The sequence below is a fragment of the Oryctolagus cuniculus genome, chromosome 8 (assembly GCF_964237555.1).
Source record: "Oryctolagus cuniculus chromosome 8, mOryCun1.1, whole genome shotgun sequence".
Classification (NCBI taxonomy): Eukaryota; Metazoa; Chordata; class Mammalia; order Lagomorpha; family Leporidae; genus Oryctolagus; species Oryctolagus cuniculus.
In genome coordinates this window covers 108,993,011-109,017,705 of record NC_091439.1, presented here as the reverse complement: position 1 = coordinate 109,017,705, position 24,695 = coordinate 108,993,011, and the positions used below count along the sequence as shown (strand labels likewise).

The 24,695-nt window shown below is 44.5% G+C and overlaps 2 protein-coding genes across 5 annotated transcripts in view; both read right to left on the bottom strand.

Annotated features, from left to right (window-relative positions):
• CLOCK (clock circadian regulator) overlaps nucleotides 1–21,312 on the bottom strand; it is a 74,940-nt gene extending 53,628 nt beyond the window's left edge. The window contains exons 1-5 of one of the 4 annotated variants that reach the window (XM_070048104.1): nucleotides 12,179–12,347; nucleotides 9,750–11,814; nucleotides 4,178–4,267; nucleotides 2,489–2,548; nucleotides 1,161–1,309 (exon numbers count right to left, since the gene is read on the bottom strand). In XM_070048104.1, the coding sequence (XP_069904205.1) occupies nucleotides 1,161–1,309; nucleotides 2,489–2,548; nucleotides 4,178–4,224 (256 nt within the window). In that variant the 5' untranslated portion in view covers nucleotides 4,225–4,267; nucleotides 9,750–11,814; nucleotides 12,179–12,347. The other 3 variants (XM_070048105.1, XM_070048103.1, XM_070048106.1) reach the window with 3 other exon arrangements.
• Nucleotides 12,348–24,695, bottom strand: part of PDCL2 (phosducin like 2) — a 113,537-nt gene continuing 101,189 nt past the window's right edge. The window contains exons 8-10 of the mRNA XM_008267847.4: nucleotides 23,264–23,399; nucleotides 21,176–21,335; nucleotides 12,348–12,438 (exon numbers count right to left, since the gene is read on the bottom strand). The gene's annotated coding sequence lies outside the window, so the exon portion shown is untranslated. The remainder of the gene's footprint in view (nucleotides 12,439–21,175; nucleotides 21,336–23,263; nucleotides 23,400–24,695) is intronic.

Below are 24,695 nucleotides of genomic sequence, written 5' to 3'. Positions count from 1 at the left end.
GGTCTCCCATGGGGTGCAGGGCCCAAGCACTTGGGCCATCCTCCACTGCACTCCCTGGCCACAGCAGAGAGCTGGCCTGGAAGAGGGGCAACCGGGACAGAATCCAGCGCCCTGACCGGGACTAGAACCCGGTGTGCCGGCTCTGCAGGCAGAGGATTAGCCTAGTGAGCCGTGGCGCCGGCCTACAGGTTTTTAAATCTATGATCTGTTACCAAAAGAACTAATATTCTTCACATTTTCTTTTCAGGATTCATTTAGTTATGGTGATTTTCTTCCATTAACAGATATTTTATCTTAAAACATAGAGTTGGGGCCAGCGCTGTGGCTCACTTGGTTAATCCTCTGCGTGTGGTGCCAGCATCCCATATGGGTGCCCGGTTCTAGTCCTGGTTGCTCCTCTTCCAGTCCAGCCCTCTGCTGTGGCCCGGGAGGGCAGTGGAGGATGGCCCAAGTGCTTGGGCCCTGCACCCCATGGGAGACCAGGAGGAAGCACCTGGCTCCTGGCTTCGGATCGGTGTAGCTGCAGCCGTGGCGGCCATTTTGGGGGGGGGGGTGAACCGACGGAAGGAAGACCTTTTCTCTCTGTCTCTCTCACTGTCTGTCAAATAAAAAAAAAAAAAAAAAAAAATAGGACTTCTTTCCTGGCTACACAATGCAACAATCTTTTGGGCTGACAGATAAAGCCCTGTCTCTCTCAGCTTTCTTTTTCTTCAAAATCACCCATAATTTCCATAACAGCAATGCTCCAGTGGCAGTGAAGTCTCTGCGCCTCTGCACATGCTGCTTCCTCTGTGTGAAATGCAGTGTCCCGATTTAATCGAAGGGAAGACTCAGTGGAGACATCAACTCTTGGCCTTGAAGTTTCAGCTCAGAAGCACTACTCACACTGTGAACATCTGCAGTGTAGCCACCTGTTTACAAGCTGTCTCTCCTGGCCAGGACTCTTACCCTGAATCATGGGGACCTAGGATACAGTAGGCACCAAATAAATGTTTGTTGAATGAAAGACAGAACAGTAAATCTTTAAAAAGGCAATTGATTCCCCTCTCTTTAAAAAGCTGAGGAAGGATCTAATCTTAAGTCAAGATTCTAACCCATTATGCTATTCCAGACAGTCAATTATGAAAAACACCACTCACTTTGCAAAGTTAAAAACTTACCTTTATGTTTTCGTAAAAAATCAATGCTCTTCTGCAGAACAGTGGATTTATCCATCTTTCTAGCGTTACCAGGAAGCATGGATCCCAGTTCTTTAATGAGGACATTAAACTGATCTCTACGTTTCTTTTCAGATTTGTTTCTAGATACTCTGATGAAGTAAGAAATTAGTAGGCAATTTTAAAGTAATCCATTTCATTATACGACTAGCTTAATACAGTGCTCAAGTTGGATACAATGACAGCATATCCTTCTGTTAATACAGACAGTAGTGTCTATTTCCTAGGTTACCAACAACAGAGTTCATGTGAGCAATAATCTGTCATCTCAGTTTATCATCAACGAAATTTTACATACCAAGTATTTGATACACATTTTTATGGAAGTGTCCATAGTACAAAGTACATTCAAATCTCAGGTTTCAATTAATCTAACATTTACCAAAGACTGTGAATTTACAAGACTATTATAAATGAAATACATGTAGTGAAGCACATGTGAGGATACATCAAAAAGTCTGTACAAAAATGGAATTAAAAGAAAATGTGCATTTTCATGACTTCCTAAAGTACCCTTGTCAACTGTGTAAAGGCCATTTATTTAGAATTATTGGAGCAAGTTATACATCATTATGTAAATTTTAAATCGTAAGCAAAAATCTGAAAGCAAAACTCGGCTGCTCCCAGGCTCACGTGCTCTGCACGGTCACGTCCCAGCCTGCGGCGCACACCTGGAAGCGGCTGTCTGTCTGTCGTCTCCGCACCAGGACGCAGGCTTCCTGATCACAGAGCCCAAATCTTCTCACCTAAGCACTTACTCATAAGCTCTAACACACAGCAAGCACTTGGAATGGATGTGCTACGTGGACTACTGCTATTCTACACAAAGCATTAACCAGTAAACAAGCAGCTGTTAAGAGAAATAAGCCCAATTACTTCATAATACCTCTAATTATCCGCTTAATGAAGTTAGATTTTCTAACTCAGTTTTTGTTTAGGCAAAAGTCTAATACTTTTCCAAAGGGCCAGAGGATAATTTTACTTAGCTTACAAACGGCAAATTGATTCCTAAGCCAGAGGTGACGAACGTCTGGCCTGTGCTAAGTCCGGCAAAACCACGCGGTTTGGCCCTGCCGAGGCGACCACAGGCAGGACCTGAAGTGCAACAAATCGACAGCAGGCTGATCTGTAAGTCCGGCCCCACCCCGTCCTTCCCTTGCTAGTTAACCTACACTCCTAAGACGGCAGCTTTCGGAAACCATTAATCGACTATTTCCTTACATGTATTTATTATTCATCTATTTACTGTTTTACGTCTCAAGTTGAACTACCTTTTTGCTTTGTCCTTGTCATCTTCTTCCACCAACCCATCAAAAATACTACTGTCATCTCTAAAAGGAAAAAGAGAGTGAACAGAGAAAGTAAGCAACAGCAATACCGAGGGAACACGGGAATCACTCAGTTGCATCTTACGATTTTTTGTTTTGTTTTGTTTTGTTGTAATTGACAGGTAGAGTCACAGACAGTGAGAGAGACAGAGAGAAAGATCTTCCTTCCATTGGTTCACCCCTCAAATGGCCACTACGGCCGGTGCTGCTCTGATCCAAAGCCAGGAGCCAGGTGCTTCCTCCTGGTCTTCCATGTGGGTGCAGAGGCCCAAGCACTTGGGCCACCCTCCACTGCCCTCCCAGGCCACAGCAGAGGGCTGGACTGGAAGAGAAGCAACTGGGACTAGAACTGGCGCCCACATGGGCTGCTGGCACAGGCAGAGGATTAACCAAGTGAGCCACGGTGCCAGCCCCTCATCTTATGACTTTTGTAAAGCTGACAGACTACACAAATCCACTTCAGTAACTATTAACTATTTTCTAGTACATATCTGTAATACTAACTCAACTGTGAACATGAAGATCTCTGGATATCATGTGGCCTAGAATGGGAACTAGTAATCATTCAGAGGCCAGCATCATATGTAGTGATGTTTCTCAGGGGCAGAGAAGACACAGCCCCTCGAGACGGCTACTCACAGATCCCATCTCCAATCTCAGCACAGTCCAAAGCTATGGCCTTAGTGCAGCAGGCCTGTCTGAGGAAACTCCTTGCCCTATGGCACTTAAGTTATAACACAGTACAGGTCTTCATAATTTAGCTCTGGGACAAAAAGAAGGGCTGCCCTCAGATGTCAAGTCATTTCTGTGTACAACTCTAGCTGTAAAACTCTGAAAAGAATACCTATCAGAAAATCACAACTTAGCAGGTGTAATAAAAGCAGTTACTTGAGCATTAGAAGACCAACACAGGTCAAAATGCTACGAGACCTCCAACAAGTTACTTAGCTAACAGTTTCCTCATGTGCAAGGTGTTAGGGAATAATGCGGAGTTTAGATGACCCGAGCAGAAGTATGTTTATTAGCTGTCAAAGAGAGGTGCTTAAAATATTATTTTATTTAATCAAATTTAAGGCACCACTGCTTATAAGGCATTATTATTTTATGTTTATCTATGAAAGAAAAAAACTGCTATCAATTATTTTAAGATCTGTGGAATGTCAGATGTTAAAATGTAAACAACAACAAAATGGAGTCTTCGAATAAAAAATTCAGGGGGTTTACACTTTCCCCAAAAGTAAATTTAAAGATCATAATTTTGAGTAATGAAGTCCTAATTGCAGCTAGCTTTTCTTGTTCACAAACATGTAGATGACTGGAAGGATGGGGCTGGCACCAGAAAATACAGAGAAAAGGGATTCTAGAAGGTTTCAAGGAAACACTCATAACTGTTACAATTTCTTTCACAACAGCTCTGACCAAATCACTCAAAATTACAGCCCAAGACCCACTTAAAACACAAGTAACATGCTGCTGACTTTGTACAAAGTACTGACAAATCTTCCTCACACCATCTTTGTTTAGTACGGAAACAGAATGCAACAGTAATTATGCTTGTACATAAACTCCCCTTAGTGATACAGCCCATTATTCTCACAGTGACTTTCAAAACAGAAGTCAGTGAAGACGCACCTGTCAACGCTTGAGCTCATCTTACTGCAGCTTACGGTAAACAACATAACACACTACGTTTCCGTCTTGTGGTAGACATTTGTGTTTCTCCTTGAGTGAAAAGAAAAACAAATGGTCATTGGTTTTCTAAGAAGTTTACTTTCACAAACGAAGTTGTCTTGAGGAATAAAGTATATCTCATAGTGCCTTCGACATGTTCTGTTTGTACCAAAGGCTGAAACATCACTTTCAAGCAAATATCTTTGGCTGGGACATATTTGACATTTTTTTTCTTCTAAAAAAGAACTACAGGAGAAAAAAAAAATCCGGCTCATAATTCATTTTGTTTACTAAAAGATAATAAAATTTAAAAGGCCACTCTTAATATTCAGTAAATTGGACTACACAAGTAGGCTGTATAATATTATCTAATTGGTAATAAATATTTATTGAACTCCTATTTTCAGCTAAACACTATGGCAGGCTTGGGTGTCCAAGGATGAAAGACACAGTCTCTGCAGGCAAAAACCTGCACTGAGAAGACCCAGACAGCTGGACAGTTCTAAGAGGTATAAGGCAGGCATACTGCATAATGGCATCACTGGGAAAGGCACAAGTGTGCCCAAGGGAATTAAGAGGAGGGAGTCTGAGGAACCGCTCGATGACAATGAGCTTATCAGGGAGTCAAGATCCTTGTTCCTGGAAGTGCGATCCAGAAACCAGCAGCGCTGGCAGCCCCCAGGAGCCCCGCCCCAGAGCTGCTGAGTCACAGTCTGCATTTGCACAGGTCCCCCCGTTCCGCCGGGCCGTGGGCTGAGAAGCAAAACCCGAGAAAAAGAAGAGGCAAACACTGAAAGACGCAGGCTTCTAAGCAAAGGAATGGCAAGGTGCAGAGAAGGCACAGGCCTTCCTGAGGTGAAAACACCGGCCTTGAGAAACTCAAGAGGTGCAGCCTTTTCCTTAAGAGAAAATCGGACAAATTATAATTAGCACAGCTTAAGTGAGAAGGGTGAGGAGGGGTGAAGGCAAGTCAAGCGAAGAACGATCCTATTATAGAGGGTCTCACACTCACATGGGAGAAGCTAAAACAGTGCTTCAAAACTGCGTCACAAGTCTAAAATTCCCTCTGCACTTTGCATGGACTTCCAAAACACACAGTAGGTTTTATCCATACAAGATTCTTATATTCTACAGTCATGAGTTAAACACTGAATAATCGCCTTAACTCTAACAGACCGCCTAATAGTTTTGAAGGCATAAAAAATTATACTTTAATTTTTATCTTTTTAATTTAAAACTTAGAAAACATAAATGACTGTGTAACTCTAAACCAGAGAAGAATAGAGGTACTATGAGAACACGAGGTTCTAAAAATTCTACCGCTGTTTTCCAATGTACCTACCCAACTGGTAACTAGTGACACCGCGCGGTCTGTGTGATGGCTGCAGAAGCAGGACTGTGAATACCAGAGAATTGTTAAAGAGAATGAGTGAGGGAGTCAGAGGTAAAAATAAGAACACCAGGATTAAACACAGTGTCTAGGGTAACATCAGTGGACAGAACATAGAATTACAGAATTTGAGTGTTAAGGTACAGAATTTAAAGACCACCGTAAATACACTTCTCTGTTGCAACAGACGTGTTTATCATCACAGTCCTAACAGGCTAGTTCTGTCACTGGAACAAAAACAATAGGGCAATGGTGACAGCCAATTGGGGTAAATCAGTTTCAGTAAGACAACAATATGCTTGTTTAATTACCAAAGGATAGAACATAGGACAAAGCATCAAAAGAAAAACAAAGGAGGATCCCGAGTTTTAGGGCTGATAGTACAGAGAGGGCCTTGCTGACCGTGAAAGACCTAGAAGTCACAGGCCAATGCTTACAGGCTATCTGCTGCTGTTACTAACAGCCCTCTTCCAAAAATGTGTTGCTCCCCACTCAACAACTGAACACTGTATCCCGAACAGTCTAGCCCACGATCTCTCCTTTGCTTTGCAGCCAGCTGACAGACATGCTATTGGCAGGGGTGGGGAACTTCTTTGTTGCCAAGGCTCCTTTGAATACTTACAACATCACTCACAGGCCATATGAAATCATCAGCTGAAAATTGAGCCTGCTGAAGATTCACTGAGTTTTGAGTCCCATCTGCAGTTGCTTGGCAGGGCCAGACCACATGATTTTGTGGGCCTTATACAGCCCATGGGCCTAAAAGGTTCCCTACTCCTCCTTTAAGAGAAAGGCAGAAGAAGTGAGGCAGGGCCAACCAAGCACCCTACAGCAACTGCTGAAAGGCGAATCCCCGCCTTTAAGTGGCGTCAGGTACACAAACGGAGGAGTGACGGGGGACTACCCTGGGCTCCATGCTTTCAATCCAAAGACGAGCAGGAGTCACACTTGCCTATGCTATATTCTACACAAGCTGAAGAGGAATTTCAAGTATGTAGTAATACATTATTAAAAATTTTAAGTTTCATATTAATACATCACAGTGATATACAATTATATGACTTTGGAAAGCTCAACAGTTACTAGAATCCAAAGTTCACAATTACAAAGGATCAAGTCCCAGTGAGGAATCCAATGCTCTCTCACTTAAGCAGCCTGTGCTCACAGCCACCAGTGATCTGGCCTCCCACCTGAGCTCCCACCACCTTACTGCTTTATGATGACGGGGGCAATGACGGAAGAGTCTTATAAACATCATTTTCAGAGATAGCTTTAAAAAACATTCATCAAATGGGGAGCTATTAGTGACTAAGAAATGGTATGGACATTCAAATTTTGCCAAGTATGGAAGCAGTTCTGTTTGTGATTCCCCTGCAACATTATACATCATTATACAAGATTTCAGTCTCTGGCAGTCTATCCTTAGAACAGAAACCTTAAACAGAAAACACCACACTGTTAAAAATAAACTGCATGGGGCCAGCGCTATGGCATAACAGGCTAAGCCTCTGCCTATGGCGCCGGCATGCCATATGGGCACCAGTTCAAGTTCTGGCTGCTCCACTTCCGATCCAGCTCCCTGCTGATGGCCTGGGAAAGCTGTAGAAAATGGCCCAGGTAGTGATGGCTCCAGTACTTGGGTCACTGGCACCTATGTGGGAGTCCCAGATGGAGTTCCTTGCTCCCGGCATGAACCTGGCCAGGCCACACCCAGCCCCACTATCACAGGTATCTGGGGAGTAAATCAGCAGATGGGAGACCTCCTTCTGTCTCTCTGCCTTTCAAATAAAATTAAATGTTAAAAAAAAAGTTACAAAATTAGGGGCCAACACCCACCGCGGCATAGCAGGTTAAAGCCACCACCTGCAGGGTCGCCCTCCCATATGGGCACCGATTCAAGTCCTGGCTGCTCCTCTCCTGATCCAGCTCTCTCCTGTGGCCTGGGAAAGCAGAAGACAGCTCAAGTGCTTGGGTCCCTGCACCTGAGTGGGAGACCCCCAAGTAGCTCCTGGTTCCTGGCTTCAGATCAGCTCAGCTCGTGCTGTTGCGGCCATTTGAGGAATGTACCAGCAGATGGAAGACCTCTCTCTCTCTGCCTCTGCCTTTGTGTAACTGCCTCTCAAATAAGTATTTTAAAAAATTATGGGGCAGGCGCTGTGGCATAGTGGGTAAAGCCACTGCCTGTAGCACCAGCATCCCATAGGAGCACTTGTTTGAGATCTGGCTGCTCCACTTCCCATCCAGCTCTCTGCTGGGTCCTGAGAAAGCAGTGGAAGTTGACTCAAGTCTTTGGGCCCCTGCACCCGCATGGGAGACCCAGAAGAAGCTCCTGGCTCTGGATTGGCACAGCTCCGGCCATTGCGGCCAATTGGGAAGTGAACCAGCGGATGGAAGACCTCTCTCTCTCTCCTTCTCTCTCTGTGTAACTGTGACTTTCAAATAAAATAAATAAATCTTCAAAAAAAATGAATTAAAAATTAGAAGTCCTCTAATATCTGACCCCATTTAACCACTTTCACATGTTTAACTGTTTTGGTGTTTAGTTTCCTTTACCTAAATTTTATTTTGTTAATTTTTTTTCAGTTTTAGTTAGGGTGCCTAGGCAGTCTCAGCTGACTTGGGTCATTTCAATGCAGTATTAAGTGTCTCCCTTTGCGCTCAAAGGTGGCTTGTTCTCCAGGCACCATGTGTTGAATTCCACTTAATAAGAAAGCTCTACCTGCCTCATCTTGCCTCGTTCACATGTACGGTTCCTATTATCCTGACTGGTAAGGTGGTTGTATGTGAAGTTAACGTTATCACGACCATGGATGCAGTCCGCATTGGAGTCATGCAGAATACTGTAATTACTTTCCCTTTCTGAGCAGTTTTTCCTACACATAAATGTCGCTTTGCTTTTTTGTAAACCCGGTTTTGTATATACTTATTACCAGTTTATTCCCAACTCTTCCCTGCCCAAATCTACTCTTTGTATGTTTAAACACATTACATATTCTACCAATTATCCTTCTCACAGCTATTTCTCTTAGAACCTTCTAACACCTGTTCGCGTTAGGACTGGGTGCTGTCTGTTACAGCTGGTGACTAACTGTCATCTTGTGATCACTGTCTACCATAACCCTGGTGACCTCCTTGGTCTCTGGTTAAGATGTATTCTGTTTTGTGGATCCTATGCCTCCACCATTTTTTAGTCAGATTTCCTCTTCCAATAGCTGTCTAAGGAAAGGAACATGGCAGGTCAATCAGATCTCACAAGTCTGAAACTGTCATTAGTCTATCCTTTTCTCTAAATTTTAAAATCTGTTATTTTTCATTTTATCTGAAAGGCAGAGAGAGAGAGAAACCGAGAGAGCTCTGCCATCCACTGGTTCACTCCCCAAATGGCTGCACAGCCAGGGCTGGGCCAGGCTTGAAGCCAGGAGCCAGATTCCACCCAGGTCTGTCTCCCATATGATGGCATGGCCTAAGTACTCGACTCACCACCTGCTGCTCCCGGCATACACATCAGCAAGAAGCTCAGTCAGAAACAGAGCAGCCAGGACTCAAACCAGGTACTGCAATAACGAGATGCAGGCATTGTTGCAAGTGCAAATTAACCACTGGGCCACACTATCTGTCCCTAGTCTTTCCTTAATCAGCAGTTCACATCCATACTGAATACTGGGTTGAAATCATTTTGTCTTGGATTCTGAAGGCTCTGTTGTCTTGTCTCCAGCATGGTATCAAGAAGTCCAAAGCCTGTCTCATCACTGTTCCTTTTTATATGACCTACTACTTCTTTCAACCTGGGAGCTCATTGTGTTCAAAAATTTAACTGCACTAGTCACTCAACAGGTTCCTTCTAACTGAAAACACGTGACATCTAGTTCTGGAGAATCTTCTTGAATCATCCCCTATAATTGGTTCTATTTCCTCTGTTCTTTCTGTAATGTCTATTATTTGACAGTTCAGGATTCTGGACAGTTGCTCTAATTTTCTTATTTTTTCTTTCTCACTTCCCATTTTTGCTTTACAGTCAAAAGTATCAATTTTACTTCCAAAGTAAAAAATAAAATTCAAAGTGAAAATTTTATTGAGTTTTTCATTTTTAATGTCCTTTCTTGTTTCTCTTTTTTACTTAATGCATGTGGCACCTCCCCTTACCTTTATGAAACTTTTTTAAAGGATGACTTTGTTTCATTTTGACCTGCCTGCTGGTCTCCATCTCTCCACCTCGCTGCTTTCTGTGTCTTGCATGAGAGGTCTTCCTCGGGTGTCCAGGGACCTCAGGTCACAGGTTCACAGTAGAGAGCACTGCAGGCTCTGTGTGTCTGGCTTGTCACTGTCCACTGTACTGCAGGGATATCAGGCTGGAACACCTTCTTGGGGATTCTCAATGTCAGTGTCGTCAGATCTTTCCTCTTAGGCTAATCATAGTCTCCGCAGGAAAGAATCGGTATAAAGCCCAGGTGGCCTGGTTCTTCATCCCGGTTTCAGCATGTTATCTGCATTCTCAGCAATGTTTGTTGCTCCTCTCTTTTATCTTCACTAGAAAATAAACCTCTAGACTTCCGCTAAGATAGGGAAAGGGGCAGTTGCCTTGGTTCCAAGGTCAAGAAACACATTATGGAGTACAACTGCCTCTTAAATAGATTTACAGCTAGTTACTCTGTCCAATGTCATCATCACTCCTATTCCCAGAAGTAAAGAACACATTCAATTCACAAAAGTTTTAGAGGTTCTACAGCGCCAAGAGGTCTGTTTTTCAGCTTTCTCGCAGCTAGCTTAGGATTCCAGGATCTACGAGAATGTTACTGGTATTCCTGTTACTTTCAAGGTTCCAAAACTGTATTGCTTTTGTCTCCATTCTCATTTTTCTCATCATAGTGAGGTTACGTCTTTTGTGAAAACCTTTCACTTCAGCTTTAGTGAGGTGTGAGGTTTCAAGAGGAAATGAGATTTAACTGTACTGTTTGTTGCCTCCAACTAGAAGTCCTATCTCTCCCATCACTCTCATTGAGGCTTCACCCAACACACCACTGAGGTGGTTCACTTTTATTTATTATTTTTTTTTTAAGATTTATTTATTTATTTTAAAGGCAGAGCCACAGAGAGGCAGAGGTAGAGGCAGAGGGAGAGGTCTTCCATCTGCTGGTTCCCTCTCCAAATAGCCGAAACGGCTGTTAACTGCGCCGATCTGAAGCCAGGAGCCAGGAGCTTCTTTCCAGGTCTCCCATGAGGGTGCAGGGGCCCAGGGACTTGGGCCATCTTCCACTGCTTTTCCAGGCCACAGCAGAGAGCTGGATTGGAAGTAGAGCAGGTAGGTCTTGGACAAGCGCCCATATGGATGCTGGCACTGCAGGCGGCGGCTTTACCCGCTAGGCCACAGCGCTGGCCCCGTGGTTCACTTATCGGTGAACAGAAATATCTATATTGCCAAATCCAATGGTTGCTTTACTCTACTCACTTACTTCTTAGTAGCATGTGATGAAGATGACAACTTCTGCATTTATTAAATGCTTTTTTTGGGTTGCTATCATGGAACACTTTCCTTCTTAGCCACATATTTCACTGGCTTTTCCTTCTCTTCTGATTAATACTGGCATGTGCCAGGGCTGCATCCATCCCAGTCTGTGTATACTCACTAAATAACTGCATCTACATATGACTCCAAATACTTCCTATGTCAATGACTCCCAAAAGCCATACACACAGACCAGATTTTCAACTGCAGAGTCACATCCAACTGCCTTTTCAATCTCTCTACAGATTTTACAGGTATCTAAAACATCATACACGGTGGGATATTTTGCTAGAACAGAATGTAAAAGAATCCATGAAGCACTTGGTACACTGATTTGTGGAAAGCTGGACTTGCTTCTGGAACTCTTCACCAGTGTGATCCCCAATCACACCTGCTCCTTCCATTACTCAAGCATGCCACGGTCACTCCATTGTCACTGCCTCATAAGTTCTTCTTGCAAATCCTCAAAGGGCTGGCACCCTCATGCTGTTCAGAACACAGTTAAACAGCCTCTTTCCCACAGTGCCTTCTCTGGCTACCTAATGAAAGTACTCACCAGTCTATGACATCATCCATGTGAATTTCTCACATGGTACTAATCACAAATTTCTCATTTGTTGTCTTTCTCTAGAACTCAACCTTCAAAAGAGAATGGACATTTTCTGTCTTATTCTTCACCATCTTTCTAGTTATCTAAAATAATACCTTGCCGGCGCCGTGGCTCACTAGGCTAATCCTCCACCTTGCGGCGCCGGCACACCGGGTTCTAGTCCCGGTTGGGGCGCCGGATTCTGTCCCGGTTGCCCCTCTTCCAGGCCAGCTCTCTGCTATGGCCAGGGAGTGCAGTGGAGGATGGCCCAGGTGCTTGGGCCCTGCACCCCATGGGAGACCAGGAAAAGCACCTGGCTCCTGGCTCCTGCCAGGATCAGCGCGGTGCGCCGGCTGCAGCGGCGGCCATTGGAGGGTGAACCAACGGCAAAAGGAAGACCTTTCTCTCTGTCTCTCTCTCTCACTGTCCACTCTGCCTGTCAAAAAAAAAAAAAAATAAAAAAATAAAATAAAATAATACCTGAACATAGCTGGTGCACAATCAATGTTCTGGGATAAATTAACATGGAAGGAAAATGTTTACAGTAAAACTTTCCTCAAATTAGTGTACCAAATGCCTCATGGGTTCTTTTACATTCTTTTCTAGCAAAATATCCCACCGTGTATTCTAAGATGCCCTTTTCTTTACCTTTTGTACTTTCTGGATATCTTGAATTGATTCTTCAGAAAACTACAGATTCAAGGTATTCCTCTATATGACTGACAATCAGTCTCAGGTTTCTGTTTGAACAAGAAAAAGTTATGTTAGATTTATTCAATACACACAGAAGTTTATCATGAAAAATAGTCTTTAAAAATTTGTAAATATAAAATTTAGAACAATATCACAAAAAATCTCTGTTAGCACATTTTAAATTCTCAAATTGTTTCTAAAAGAAAACAAAATAACTTAAAAATCATGAACAAACTAAAATAATCATTTTTAATTCTGGTATAGAAGCTAAACTATTAAAAATGACTATATGAAAATATGTTACTGAGTACACAATATAAAAAAGATGCGATTTGTGATAATGTAAAGTGGGCAAGGAGTAAAAAATATTTTTGTATGCAATTGAAATTTAAGTTGGTATCAGCTTAAAACAGATGGCTGTTTCTTTTTTGACAGGCAGAGTGGACAGTGAGAGAGAGAGACAGAGAGAAAGGTCTTCCTTTGCCGTTGGTTCACCCTCCAATGGCCGCCACGGCCGGCGCGCTGCGGCCAGTACACTGCGCTGATCCGATGACAGGAGCCAGGTACTTCTCCTGGTCTCCCATGGGGTGCAGGGCCCAAGGACTTGGCCCATCCTCCACTGCACTCCCTGGCCACAGCAGAGAGCTGGCCTGGAAGAGGGGCAACCGGGACAGAATCCGGCGCCCCGACCGGGACTAGAACCCGGTGTGCCGGCGCCGCAAGGCGGAGGATTCGCCTAGTGAGCCACGGCGCCAGCCGAGATGGCTGTTTTCTATAAATCCTATTGTAACCACAAAAAATACTTATACAAGACATAATAAATGAGAAAGGAATCAAAGAATAATCATACAAGAACATCAACAAAACACAGAGGAACAGAGCAAGAAAGAAAAATAGAAACAAAAAGAGTTACAGGGCAGACAGGAAATAAGCCTTTTCTTATCAATAATTACTTCAAATATAAGTATATTAAATTCCTCAATCAAAAAGGTGACTGAGGCTGGCGCCGTGGCTCACTAAGCTAATCCTCCACCTGCAGCACCGGCATCCCTGGTTCTAGTCCTGGTTGCCCCTCTTCCAGGCCAGCTCTCTGCTGTGGCCCGGGAAGGCAGTGGAGGATGGCCCAGGTGCTTGGGCCCTGCACCCCATGGGAGACCAGGAGGAAGCACCTGGCTCCTGGCTTTGAATCGGCGCAGCACACCGGACACAGCGGCCACTTGAGGGGTGAACCAACGGAAGGAGGACCTTTCTCTCTCTCTCTCTCTCTCTCACTGTCCACTCTGCCTGTCCAAAAAAAAAAAAAAGGTGACTGAAAAACACACACACACAATTCAATTACTTATTGTCTACAAGACCCCCAGTTTAGATTTAAGCAAACCAAATCCAGCAGCACATCAACAGGATCCCACATCAGGATCAGTGGGATTTATCCCCAGGATGAATGGATTGTTCCACGCCATCAACATTAACACAGGATGAAAATCAGAGGCTGTCAATTGATGCAGAAAAGCATTTGCCAAAATTCAACACCCTTTCATGATCAAAAACACTGAACAAACTAGAAGCAGAGGAATATACAAACTAGGAACTTTCCTTTTTTACTAAAACAATTTTGTGGGATGTTATCTATGACTTGAAAATATTTATGTCCTTTGATCCAGCAATTTCACTTTAAGAAAGAAATAATCAGAGATGTACTGAAAGTTTTACATTCATTGTGATATTATTTAAGACAGTAAAGAGAGATTTTATACATTAAATTGCAGTAACAGTGGTATCAAAATGTTAAAAAAATCACCTAATACACTGAAGCATTCCCCATGCTGCTCTCACATATTTAAGGATTTTTTTGCTTTAGTGTTTTCTAAAACTTATCCTATGAACATGCATTATTTTCATAATTAGGAAAGTTAAGTGCTACTTTTTTCTTTTTAACTACTCAATACTAGAGCACCAGTGATATATTAAGAAGCTAAGACAAAATACTTCATCTCTTCTAGAGAACAAAAACCTGGAGAAACCAGACTATTTCCCTAGGTATTATTTACATAAGTTAAATGAGTGAAAAACACCTTTTACTTTTCATTTTAATTAATAATTTAAAAACATTAGTTGGCCAGCACCGCGGCTCACTTGGTTAATCCTCCGCCTTTGGCGTCGGCACCCCAAGTTCTAGTCCCGGTTGGGGCGCTGGATTCTGTCCCAGTTGCCCCTCTTCCAGTCCAGCTCTCTGCTGTGGCCTGGGAAGGCAGTGGAGGATGGCCCAAGTGCTTGGGCCCTGCACCCCATGGGAGACCAGGAGGAAGTGCTTGGCTCCTGGCTTCAGATGCGCAGCGCACCAGCCATAGCGGCCACTTGAGGGGTGAATCAACGGAAGGAGGACCTTTCTCTCTGTCTCTATCACTGTCTAACTCTGCCTGTCAAAAATAAATAAATAAATAAAGACAATAGTCAAAAAACGGTTAACCCAAACTAAATTAAAAAAAATTCAAACTACAATAAGCAGTATTTTTTTTTTTTAATTTATTTGACAGAGTTAGTGAGAGAGACAGAGAAAAAAAGGTTTTCCTTCCATTGGTTCACCCCGCAAATGGCCGCTACAGCCGGCACTGCACTAATCCGAAGCCAGGAGCCAGGTGCTTCTCCTGGTCTCCCATTCGGGTGCAGGGCCCAAGCACTTGGGCCATCCTCCACTGCCTTCCCAGGCCACAGCAGAGAGCTAGACTGGAAGAGGAGCAACCAGGACTAGAACTGGCACCCATACAGGATGCTGGCACTGCAGGCGGAGGATTAACCAAGTGAGCCATGGCGCTGGTCCCAACTTTTTCTAACCTAATACCCTACTGACCCAGTGACCTATTTTGGAAGGCAAATTTCTTAAATTTAGTATCAAAAAATATCCAAAAAGGACAGACAGATGTAGTAACATTAACTAAAAGCAGCACTTAGGGGTGAGCTTTGGCAAGACAAGTGAAGGCACCGCTTGGGACACTGCCATCCCATATCAAAGTGCCCGGGTTTGAGTCCTAGTTCTGCTCTGATTCTTGCCTCCTGCTAATATGATCCCCAGGAGTCAGTGGTTATGGCTCAAGTACTTGAGTTCCCGACTTCCCGCTCCGACCTGGCTCAGCCCCAGCTGCTGCAGCAATTTGGGGAATGAATCAGCAAATGGAAGCTCTCTGCACCCCCACCTACCATGGCTCTTTCAAAAAAATTAAATTAAATTAAATTTAAATAATTTTTAAAAATTTAACTTGACTGCTATAATATAAAACCCAAGAATAATCCTTAAGCATGTTTATCACCATTTATGAGAAATTCCAACTTGCTTCTGTATATTACTAAGCTTATATTATAACTGAGAAGATAATTATCTGAGCAAAACTTTAACCTACAAAAGCTCAAATTAAAACCTTTCCTTGGACCTGGTGCTGTGGTGCAGCCTGTAAAGCCGCCACCTGCAGTGCCGGCATCCCACATAGCACCTGTTTCAGTCCCGGCTGCTCCACTTCTGGCCAGCACTCTGCTATGGCCTGGGAAAGCAGTGGAAGATGGCTCAAGTCCTTGGGCCCCTGCACCCACGTGGGAGACCTAGAAGAAGCTCCAGGCTCCTGGCTTCAAGTGGTCCCACCTCTGGCCTTTGCGGCCATTTGGGGAATGAAGCAGTGGATAGAAGACCTCTCCCTCTGTCTCTACCTCTCTCTGTCTGCAACTCTACCTCTCAAATAAATAAATAAAATCTTTAAAAAGAAAAACTTTCTTTTAACTACTGTCTTATTGACAAAAAAAAAGAAATTAAACAGTTCTGAATTTATTCAATAGTGAATAGGAACATAGTCTACAACTGACTGTAAAATATTAAGATTTAAAAATTCCCGATTCCATATTTTCCAAGATCAACTTAAATTGACTGTTAAGAATCACATCACAAATCAGTTTTATAAATCAGACCTCTGACAACCAGAGATGATTCTAACCCAAGACAAACATCAAACTACACTAGTCGGCTGGGACCAGGGCTCACAGAGTGCAGTGCGGACTTTCCGACTGATTTTCATCTTCAACTTCACTCCTTCTATCTGACTTTTATTTCATGAGCATGAGCTGCTTTAAGGTCCTTTCCTAATAGTTCTCTCATCTGGGTCATCTCATGGTTAATATTTTTATTGTCCTTTCCCTTAAAACAGTCAGATTTTCCTATTTGTATGTCAAGGAATTTTACACTATATTCCAATCTTTTTTAAACTTCCGTATCTTCTATATTTTTTAAATGTTTTTATCTACTTGAAAGGCAGCACAGAGATAGGTAGAGAGGGATACAGAGAGAAGAGCTTACATCTGCTGATTCGCTCCCTAGAGCCCAGAACTCCTCCCAAATCTCCACGTGGGTGGCAAAAGCCCATACACAGGAGCCACGGTCTGCAGCCTCCCAGAGTGTACTAGGAGGAGGCTGGCAGGGCTGGACAGGAAGCGGATCAGCTGGTATTCAGAGGAGCAGTCCAATCCCGGACGCAGGTGCTCCAAGCAGAGGCTGAACCCAACTCACCACAATGCCCACCCCACAGACATTCTCAGAACTGGGTTATGAGACGCTAGGTTCTAGCTTGTCTCTACGGGCAGTGGCTTCAGTGTAGGGTCAGCTGTCTGTGGCTGGGCTCTCTGGGACCCTGCAGCAATTTTAGCTCAGTTCACTAATTCTCTGCTCTGTGCACGTGCAGCTATGAATGAGACGGACCAGCAGGGGTCCACACAATTAGGGAAACCTACACCAGCTCTCTTCCCTGGCATTTCCAAAGCATGCCTCAGCTTGCAGGGGGCTATTTACCAGTACTCTGGCCATTTAAGTGCTTGTGAGGCCATGGTAATGTAATTTTACAAGTGGGAGTGTTGGCAGGGCTGGGAGAGGAAAAAAAGGCAGGGAGAGGCGTCTTTTTGTGTCCTGTGGCTAGGAGGGGTTTCACTTGGAGATTCTGCTAACTGCTGCATGCCACATTCCATTCTGCAAGCCAGCGCACCATTTAGTCAAAGCTGTATTATACATTATACAAAACGTTAAGTTCAAACTTCCCTTCCCCAATCTGTCCACTATTATTTATTTTCCAGCCTTCAGACTGATAATTTTGGTATTCTATGCATAGTTTTAATCAATGAGAGACAGACTTACTCCATCTTGGCCTATCAACCATCTTTTACCCAATTCTCAACAAATTTTACTACTACCGGCTTTAGTAATCATTGACTGATCCTTATCTGGAGTCACTGTTTCAGAAAGCATTGTGCTTTGCCGACTATCTAACCCTATCACCCTCCAGCTGTTCCTTTTTTTTTTTTTTTTTTTTGACAGGCAGAGTGGACAGTGAGAGAGAGAGAGACAGAGAGAAAGGCCTTCCTTTGCTGTTGGTTCACCCTCCAATGGCTGTCGCGGCCGGCGCACTGCGGCCGGCGCACCACACTGATCCGATGGCAGGAGCCAGGTGCTCCTCCTAGTCTCCCATGGGGTGCAGGGCCCAAGTACTTGGGCCACCCTCCACTGCATTCCCTGGCCACAGCAGAGAGTTGGCCTGGAAGAGGGGCAACCAGGACAGAATCCGGCGCCCCGACCGGGACTAGAACCCGGTGTGCCGGCGCCGCAAGGCGGAGGATTAGCCTAGTGAGGCGCGGCGCCGGCCTCCAGCTGTTCTTAATAGCTGAAGACAGTCTCCCTCTTAATTGTCCAGTATTCCTGGAATATAATCTGTACAGAAAAATAGGGACAGTTGATTTTTTTTCTTTATCAATTATTTTCAAAGTAATGAATTAGTGCATGAGGGTTTAAGAGGTACTCTGAGTTCTTGGATCTTTATATCTTTGTGTATTTCCAACACTTTTTAAATCCTATTTTTGTTGGATATTTCAACAAAAGAAAGAAGAAAAATGTACTTAATTCCATATGTACCTATCATCCAGTTTCAAGCATCACTCTATGGTTGATCTTATTTCATCTATTCTGCCCTTCCCCTTCCTCCTTTGGCTTATTCGAAGCAAATCACAAACAGTATGATTTCTTCCGTAAACAATGCATTTGTACCTAGGCACGACAAGTACTTTTAAAAACAACCACAGTATAATCATACTTTAAAATATTTCTTAAAAATTTACTTATTTCATTTTAAAGTCAGAGTTATGGGGTGAGGGGTGGGGGAGACAGAGAAAGAGAGAGTATTTTCCACCTACTGGTTTACTCCCCAGATGGCCACAACAGCCAGGACTGGGCCAGGCAGAAGCCAGGGGCCAAGATCTTCTTCAGAGTCTCCCAAGTGGGTGGCAGGGGCCCAAACACTTGAGCCATCCTCAGCTGCTTTTCCCGCCAGTGGCAGGCAGCTGGATCAGAAGTGAAGCAGCCAGGACATGAACCAGCACCGAGATGGGCTGAAAGCATCACAGGAAGAGGCTTTACCCGCTGTGCCACGATGCTGGCTCCCACACTTTAAAGAATTTTCAGGGCGGCAGTGTGGTGTAGTAGGTAAGGCCTCCAGGAGGCCTGCAGTGCCAGCATCCCATATAGGCACAGGTTCGAGTCCCAGCTGCTCCACTTCTGATCCAGCTCTCTGCTATGGCCTGGAAAAGCAGAAAAAGGTGGTTCAAGTCCTTGGGCCCCCGCATCCACATTGGAGACCTGGAAGAAGCTCCAGGCTCCTGGCTTCAGATCAGCCCAGCTCCAGCCATTGCAGCCATTTGGGGAATGACAGCAGATAGAAGACCTCTTTCTCTGTAACTCTGACTTTCAAACAAATAAGTAAATCTAAGAAAAGAATTAAGATTGTGGGGAGCAATCCGGACTGGACTAAGTTACTGGAATTAAGACTTATTCTATGCATCTGCTCTCCCACAATATGGCGCTGGGAGAGAAGAAAACAGCTTCTACACAGCTGCCTCCAGTTCAGCCAATAAACTGTAGGACTTGCTACTGATTGGAGGAGAGCAGCGTACTCGGCGTGTGGGCAGCCGAGTTAGGATTGGCAGAGGAGGACTATAAAGGAGGAGAGAGACGGCATGCACCAGGAACATCTAGGGGGAACATCTAAGGGGAACACCTGTGCAGACCCCGAGAGAGCCGGCCGGCAGTGTGCCGCTCCCCTGCGGAAGTGGGGAATGTGGCCAGGGGGAACTGCCCTTCCACGGAGGTGGAAGGGATAGTAGCCAACCCGGGAAGAACCAGCAGCAAACCCGGGGAGGGCCGAGCAGACGAAAGAACAGCGCAGGGTCCTGTGTCGTTCCTCCACGAAGAGGGGGAGCGACAAAGATTAAAGAGACTGGAAAAGCAAGTCAAAGAAGGGGAAAGATAATCTCCAATACTTAACTTACCAAACAACTGAGATTATCTACTTTTGGGATAAGCAAGACAGATAATCCAACAGAAAACCCACAGCCCAGGGGGAATGAACAGAATCTTTCAAAAGAATACAAATGGTCAAGAGGCATATGGAAAAACAATGACTTTTCACTGCACATAAACTATAGGAGCCAAAATTTAACAGTAATAATTTCAAGTGTAGGTGAACAAGTGAAACAAACAGAATTTTTGTACACTGCTGATAGAGTTTCAGTTGATGCAACCACTTTTTTTAAAAAAAAAATAAAGATTGATTTATTTGAAAGGCAGAAGCAGAGACAGTGTGTGTGGGGGGCGGGGGGGGGTCTTCCATCCATTGGTTCACTTATGAAATGGCCGCAATGGCTGGAGCTGAACCAACCCAAAGCCAGGAGCTTCTTCTAGGTCTCCTACATGGGTGCAGGGACCGAAGAACTTGTGCCATATTCTACCGCTTTCCCAGGCCATAGCAGAGAGCTGGATCGGAGGCAGAGCAGCCAGGAATTGAAACAGCACCCATTTGGGATGTCGGCACTACATGTGGCAGCTTTACCTGCTATGCCACAGCACCAGCCCAATGATTCCACCACTTGAGAGTCTAAGTGAATCTTCTACAACTAAACAGTCAAATACTCTATGACCTCAGCTGTTTCTCTCGACAAAAATGTGCCCAGGCAAGGGTGCTTGCCTAGTGGTTAAGATGCTGGTTAGGAGGCCCACGTCTCACATAGAGTGCCTGCGTTCAATGCCTGGCTTGGGCTCCTGATTCCAGCTTCCTGCTAGTGTAGACCATGGGAGGCACCTGACTGACGATGACTCAATACACCACCCACATCAGAGACCTGGGTTGAGTTCCTGGCCTCAGCTTTAGCCCCCAACTGTTGTGGACATTTCAGTGAGGTAATCAGTGGACGACATGCTCTTTCTGTTTCCCTCTAAAACATAAATAATTTAAAAAAGAAAATGATGCAAATCAAAACTACAATGAGGTTTCACCTCCTCCCAGTTAAAACAGCTTTCATACAGAAATCAACAAACAACAAATGCTGGTGAAGATGTGAGGGAAAAGGTACCCTAATCCACTACTCGTGGGAATGTAAACTGAAAAAGCCACTATGGAAAACAGTGTGGAGACACCTCAGAAAGCTAAAAATCTTAAATAAAATATTCTTTTGGAAAAAAAAAAGAATTATGTTCCATATGTAGACCAACAGATATGCTCAAGAATGTTCACAACAGAAACTAGAAATAGCCGAGACACCCATCAACACTAGACTGGATAAATTATGGTATATTCACACAATGAAGTACTTAACAACACTGACATAAAAGATGAATTGCTGCTACATGCACTAACATGGATGAAAAAGCCACACAAAGAATTCAAAACAGACAATAAAAGGACAGTGAATAAAAGTCAGAACAACAGTTACCTCTGGGAGTGTGTAGTAACCGTCAGGTGCATGAAGGAGGGTCCTGGGTTGATGAAAACGTGCAAACCTTGTTCCTGATATTGGTTAGACGGCTGTAGACTTCATAAAATTCATCGAAATGATGCTCAGGACTCATGCACTTTACGATATGTATGTTACACTTCAATGAAAAAGCAAAAGTTAGTAACACTAGATCAGTCCTTTGTTTTTTAAAATCTTAATTTTTTTGTTATTTTGGTTGTCAGTAGAATTGAAGAGTCTAGTAAAGCTAGCTTCTATATTAAGTCTGCCTCTTATCTGGGTACTAAAGGTCATATTTACTTTCTTTGTCAACACAGTTACTTAAAAATTGTTAGGTATGTGGATCCTTCTCACATTACGAGGACAACAGAAATCCTAACTTAAAACTAACGCTGTATATTACTACAAACTAGAAAACTCTAAGATGGTAGAAAAAGAAAATGATTAGTTTTCTATTTTAAATTCCAGATCACAAGTTTCCAGTTTGTATTTAACAAAAGACTTAAGAACACTTGGGGACGGCACTGCGACGCAGCAGGTTAGCAGGCGCCTTCTATGCTGGCATCCCATAGGAGCATCAGTTCAAGTTTGGCTGCTCCACTTCTGACACAGCTTCCTGTTGACAGGCCTGGGAAAGCAGCAAAAGATAACCCAAAAACTTGAGCCCTGCCACCTACATGGGAGGGTTCCAGGCTCCTGGCTTCGGCTCAGCCCAGCCCTGTCATTCGGGGAGTGAACAAATGGACAGAAGACTGTGATCTCACTCTTTCAAATCAATTAGCTAAAAACAAAAACAAGAACTTGAGCCTTCTGAAGCTTGGCACCTGAGTTCTGTTTCTTTCTTTCTTTTTTTTTTTTTTTAAGATTTATTTATTTATTTGAAAGGCAGAGTTAGAGAGAGGCAGAGGCAAAGGCAGAGAGTGAGAGAGAGAGGTCTTCCATCCACTGGTTCACTCCCCAAATGGCCACAACGGTAGAACTGTGCCGATCCGAAGCCAGGAGCCAGGAGCTTCCTCTGGGTCTCCCACGTCGGGGCAGGGGCCCGAGGACTTGGGCCATCTTCTACTGTTTTCCCAGGCCATAGCAGACAGCTGGATCGGAAGTGGAGCAGCCAGGACTCAAACGGCACCCATATGGGATGCCGGCACTGCAGCCAGTGGCTTTACCCACTATGCCACAGCTGAATTTTAACTGGAAGTGAAAACACCCAGCAAATCAAAGGAATGTGTTACCAGTATGAAATAAACCATTAAATGTAAAGTGCTTATACCATGCCTGAGACAAAATAAATGCTCAAAGACTATCTGCAATTATTAACATATCGCTGAGAAATACTAAAATAGATCCTCATTCTTACATCTTTCAAAACACAATAAACGATGGCCGGCGCTGCGGCTCACTAGGCTAGTCCTCTGCCTGTGGCACCGGTACTCCGGGTTCTAGTCCCGGTTGGGGCACCGGTTCTGTCCCAGTTGCTCCTCTTGCAGTCCAGCTCTCTGCTGTGGCCCGGGAAGGCAGTGGAGGATGGCCCAAGTGCTTGGGCCCTGCACCCACATGGGAGACCAGGAGAAAGCACCTGGCTCCTGGCTTCGGATCGGCACAGCGCGCCAGCCATAGCAACCATTTGGGGGGTGAACCAACGGAAGGAAGACCTCTCTCTCTCTGCCTCTCCTCCTCTCTCTTTGTAACTCTTTCAAATAAATAAATAAATATTTTTTAAAAACCTGACAGAAAAGAAGTAATACTTATTCCACTATTCAATCATCTGCAAATCACGTTCCTTCAACTCAGAAAAGACAAAAAGTTTAAAATTCTCACTTATTAGTAACTTTGAGAAATTTCAGGAATTGCTAAAAAACAAAATACATCTGCATTTCAGTTATTATGCCAATGAATAAATTTTTCATTCCCTGTAGGACTGAATCTTCTAAATATAAATAAAATCTTCCAAGGAAAGGAGTACATCATGCTCCAAATATGTTTAGAATTCTTGTCCTGCGCTCCTACTAGGAGCCTGCAAATCCCACCCCGCCATGATTAAGAAAAATAAAAAACAAGACGGCATACCTCTTAGCTCCAAGTGAAGACTGCAGGTATCTAGTGAAACTCACGAAGCTCTAAAGAGCCATGTAAAAGAACTGCGGAGTTTTCCGAAGGCATCTTACAATGGGACAGAATCAGCTTCTGCATTTCAGCAGCTTTACTAGAAGAAAAAAATACAAACTGTAGAACAAGGGCAGTTGCTGAGATAAGGCTAACTGAATTCTACAGAGTAACATGATCTTCAGCACGCAGTTCTTTCATTCGCATGTGCAGCACTTACTGGGAGCCTCCTGTGTGCCCAGAACTGGGAATGCAACAACGAACACAGCAGACTCCATCAACTCCTCTGGGAACTGTCTAGCCGGAAACTCCAAATGGGGAAAGGTCTCCTTAAGAGGAGGCATTTAAATGGGGCCAGCGCTGTGCCATAGCGGGTAAAGGCCGCTGCCTGCAGTGCCAGCATTCCATGTGGGCGCTGGCTCGAGTCCCGGCTGCTCCACTTCTGATCCAGCTCCCTGCTATGGCCTGGGAAAGCAGTGGAAGATGGCCCAAGTCCTTGGGCCCCTGCACCCACGTGGGAGACCTGGAGGAAGTTCCAGGCTCCTGGCTTTGGATCAGCGCAGCTCCAGCCATTGTGGCCACCTGGGGAGTGAATGAGCAGATGGAAGACCTTGCTCTCTGAAAGTCTGAGTTAGAGAGAGAGGCAGGGAAGGAGAGTGAGAGAGGGAGGGGGGAGAGGGGAAGGGGGGAGAGGGAGAGAGGTGTCTTCCATCTGCTGGTTCACTCCCCAAGTAGCCTCAACAGGCACCCATATGGGATGCCAGCACTGCAGGCAGAGGCTTTACCCACTACACCATAGCACCAGCCCCCGATAAATAAATAAATCCGTAAAAAAAAAAAAAAAAAAGAGGAGGGGCCGGCGCCACGGCTCAATAGGCTAATCCTCCGCCTGCGGCGCTGGTACACCGGGTTCTAGTCCCAGTCAGGGCACCGGATTCTGTCCTGGTTGCCCCTCTTCCAGGCCAGCTCTCTGCTGTGGCCCAGGAGTGCAGTGGAGGATGGGCCAAGTCCTTGGGCCCTGCACCCGCATGGGAAACCAGGAGAGGCACCTGGCTCCTGGCTTTGGATCGGCGCGGTGCGCTGGCTGCAGCACACTGGCCGCAGAGGCCACTTGGGGGATGAACCAACGGAAAAAGGAAGACCTTTCTCTCTGTCTCTGTCCACTCTGCCTGTCAAAAAAAATAAAAAAAGAGGAGGCATTTAAAGAAAGCACACACATGACTGAACCAAATACAGCAAGCAGGGAGGGAGAGAAGGAATGTGCCTTGTCCAAAGGGAACAGTGTGTGCGATGGGCTAGACATAGGAAAGACTACAGCATCTGGGTAAAGATTAAGTCCAGTGTGGCTGCTCAGAATGCAAAACGGGTGAGAAAGGGCATTTCTTGAGATGAGAAG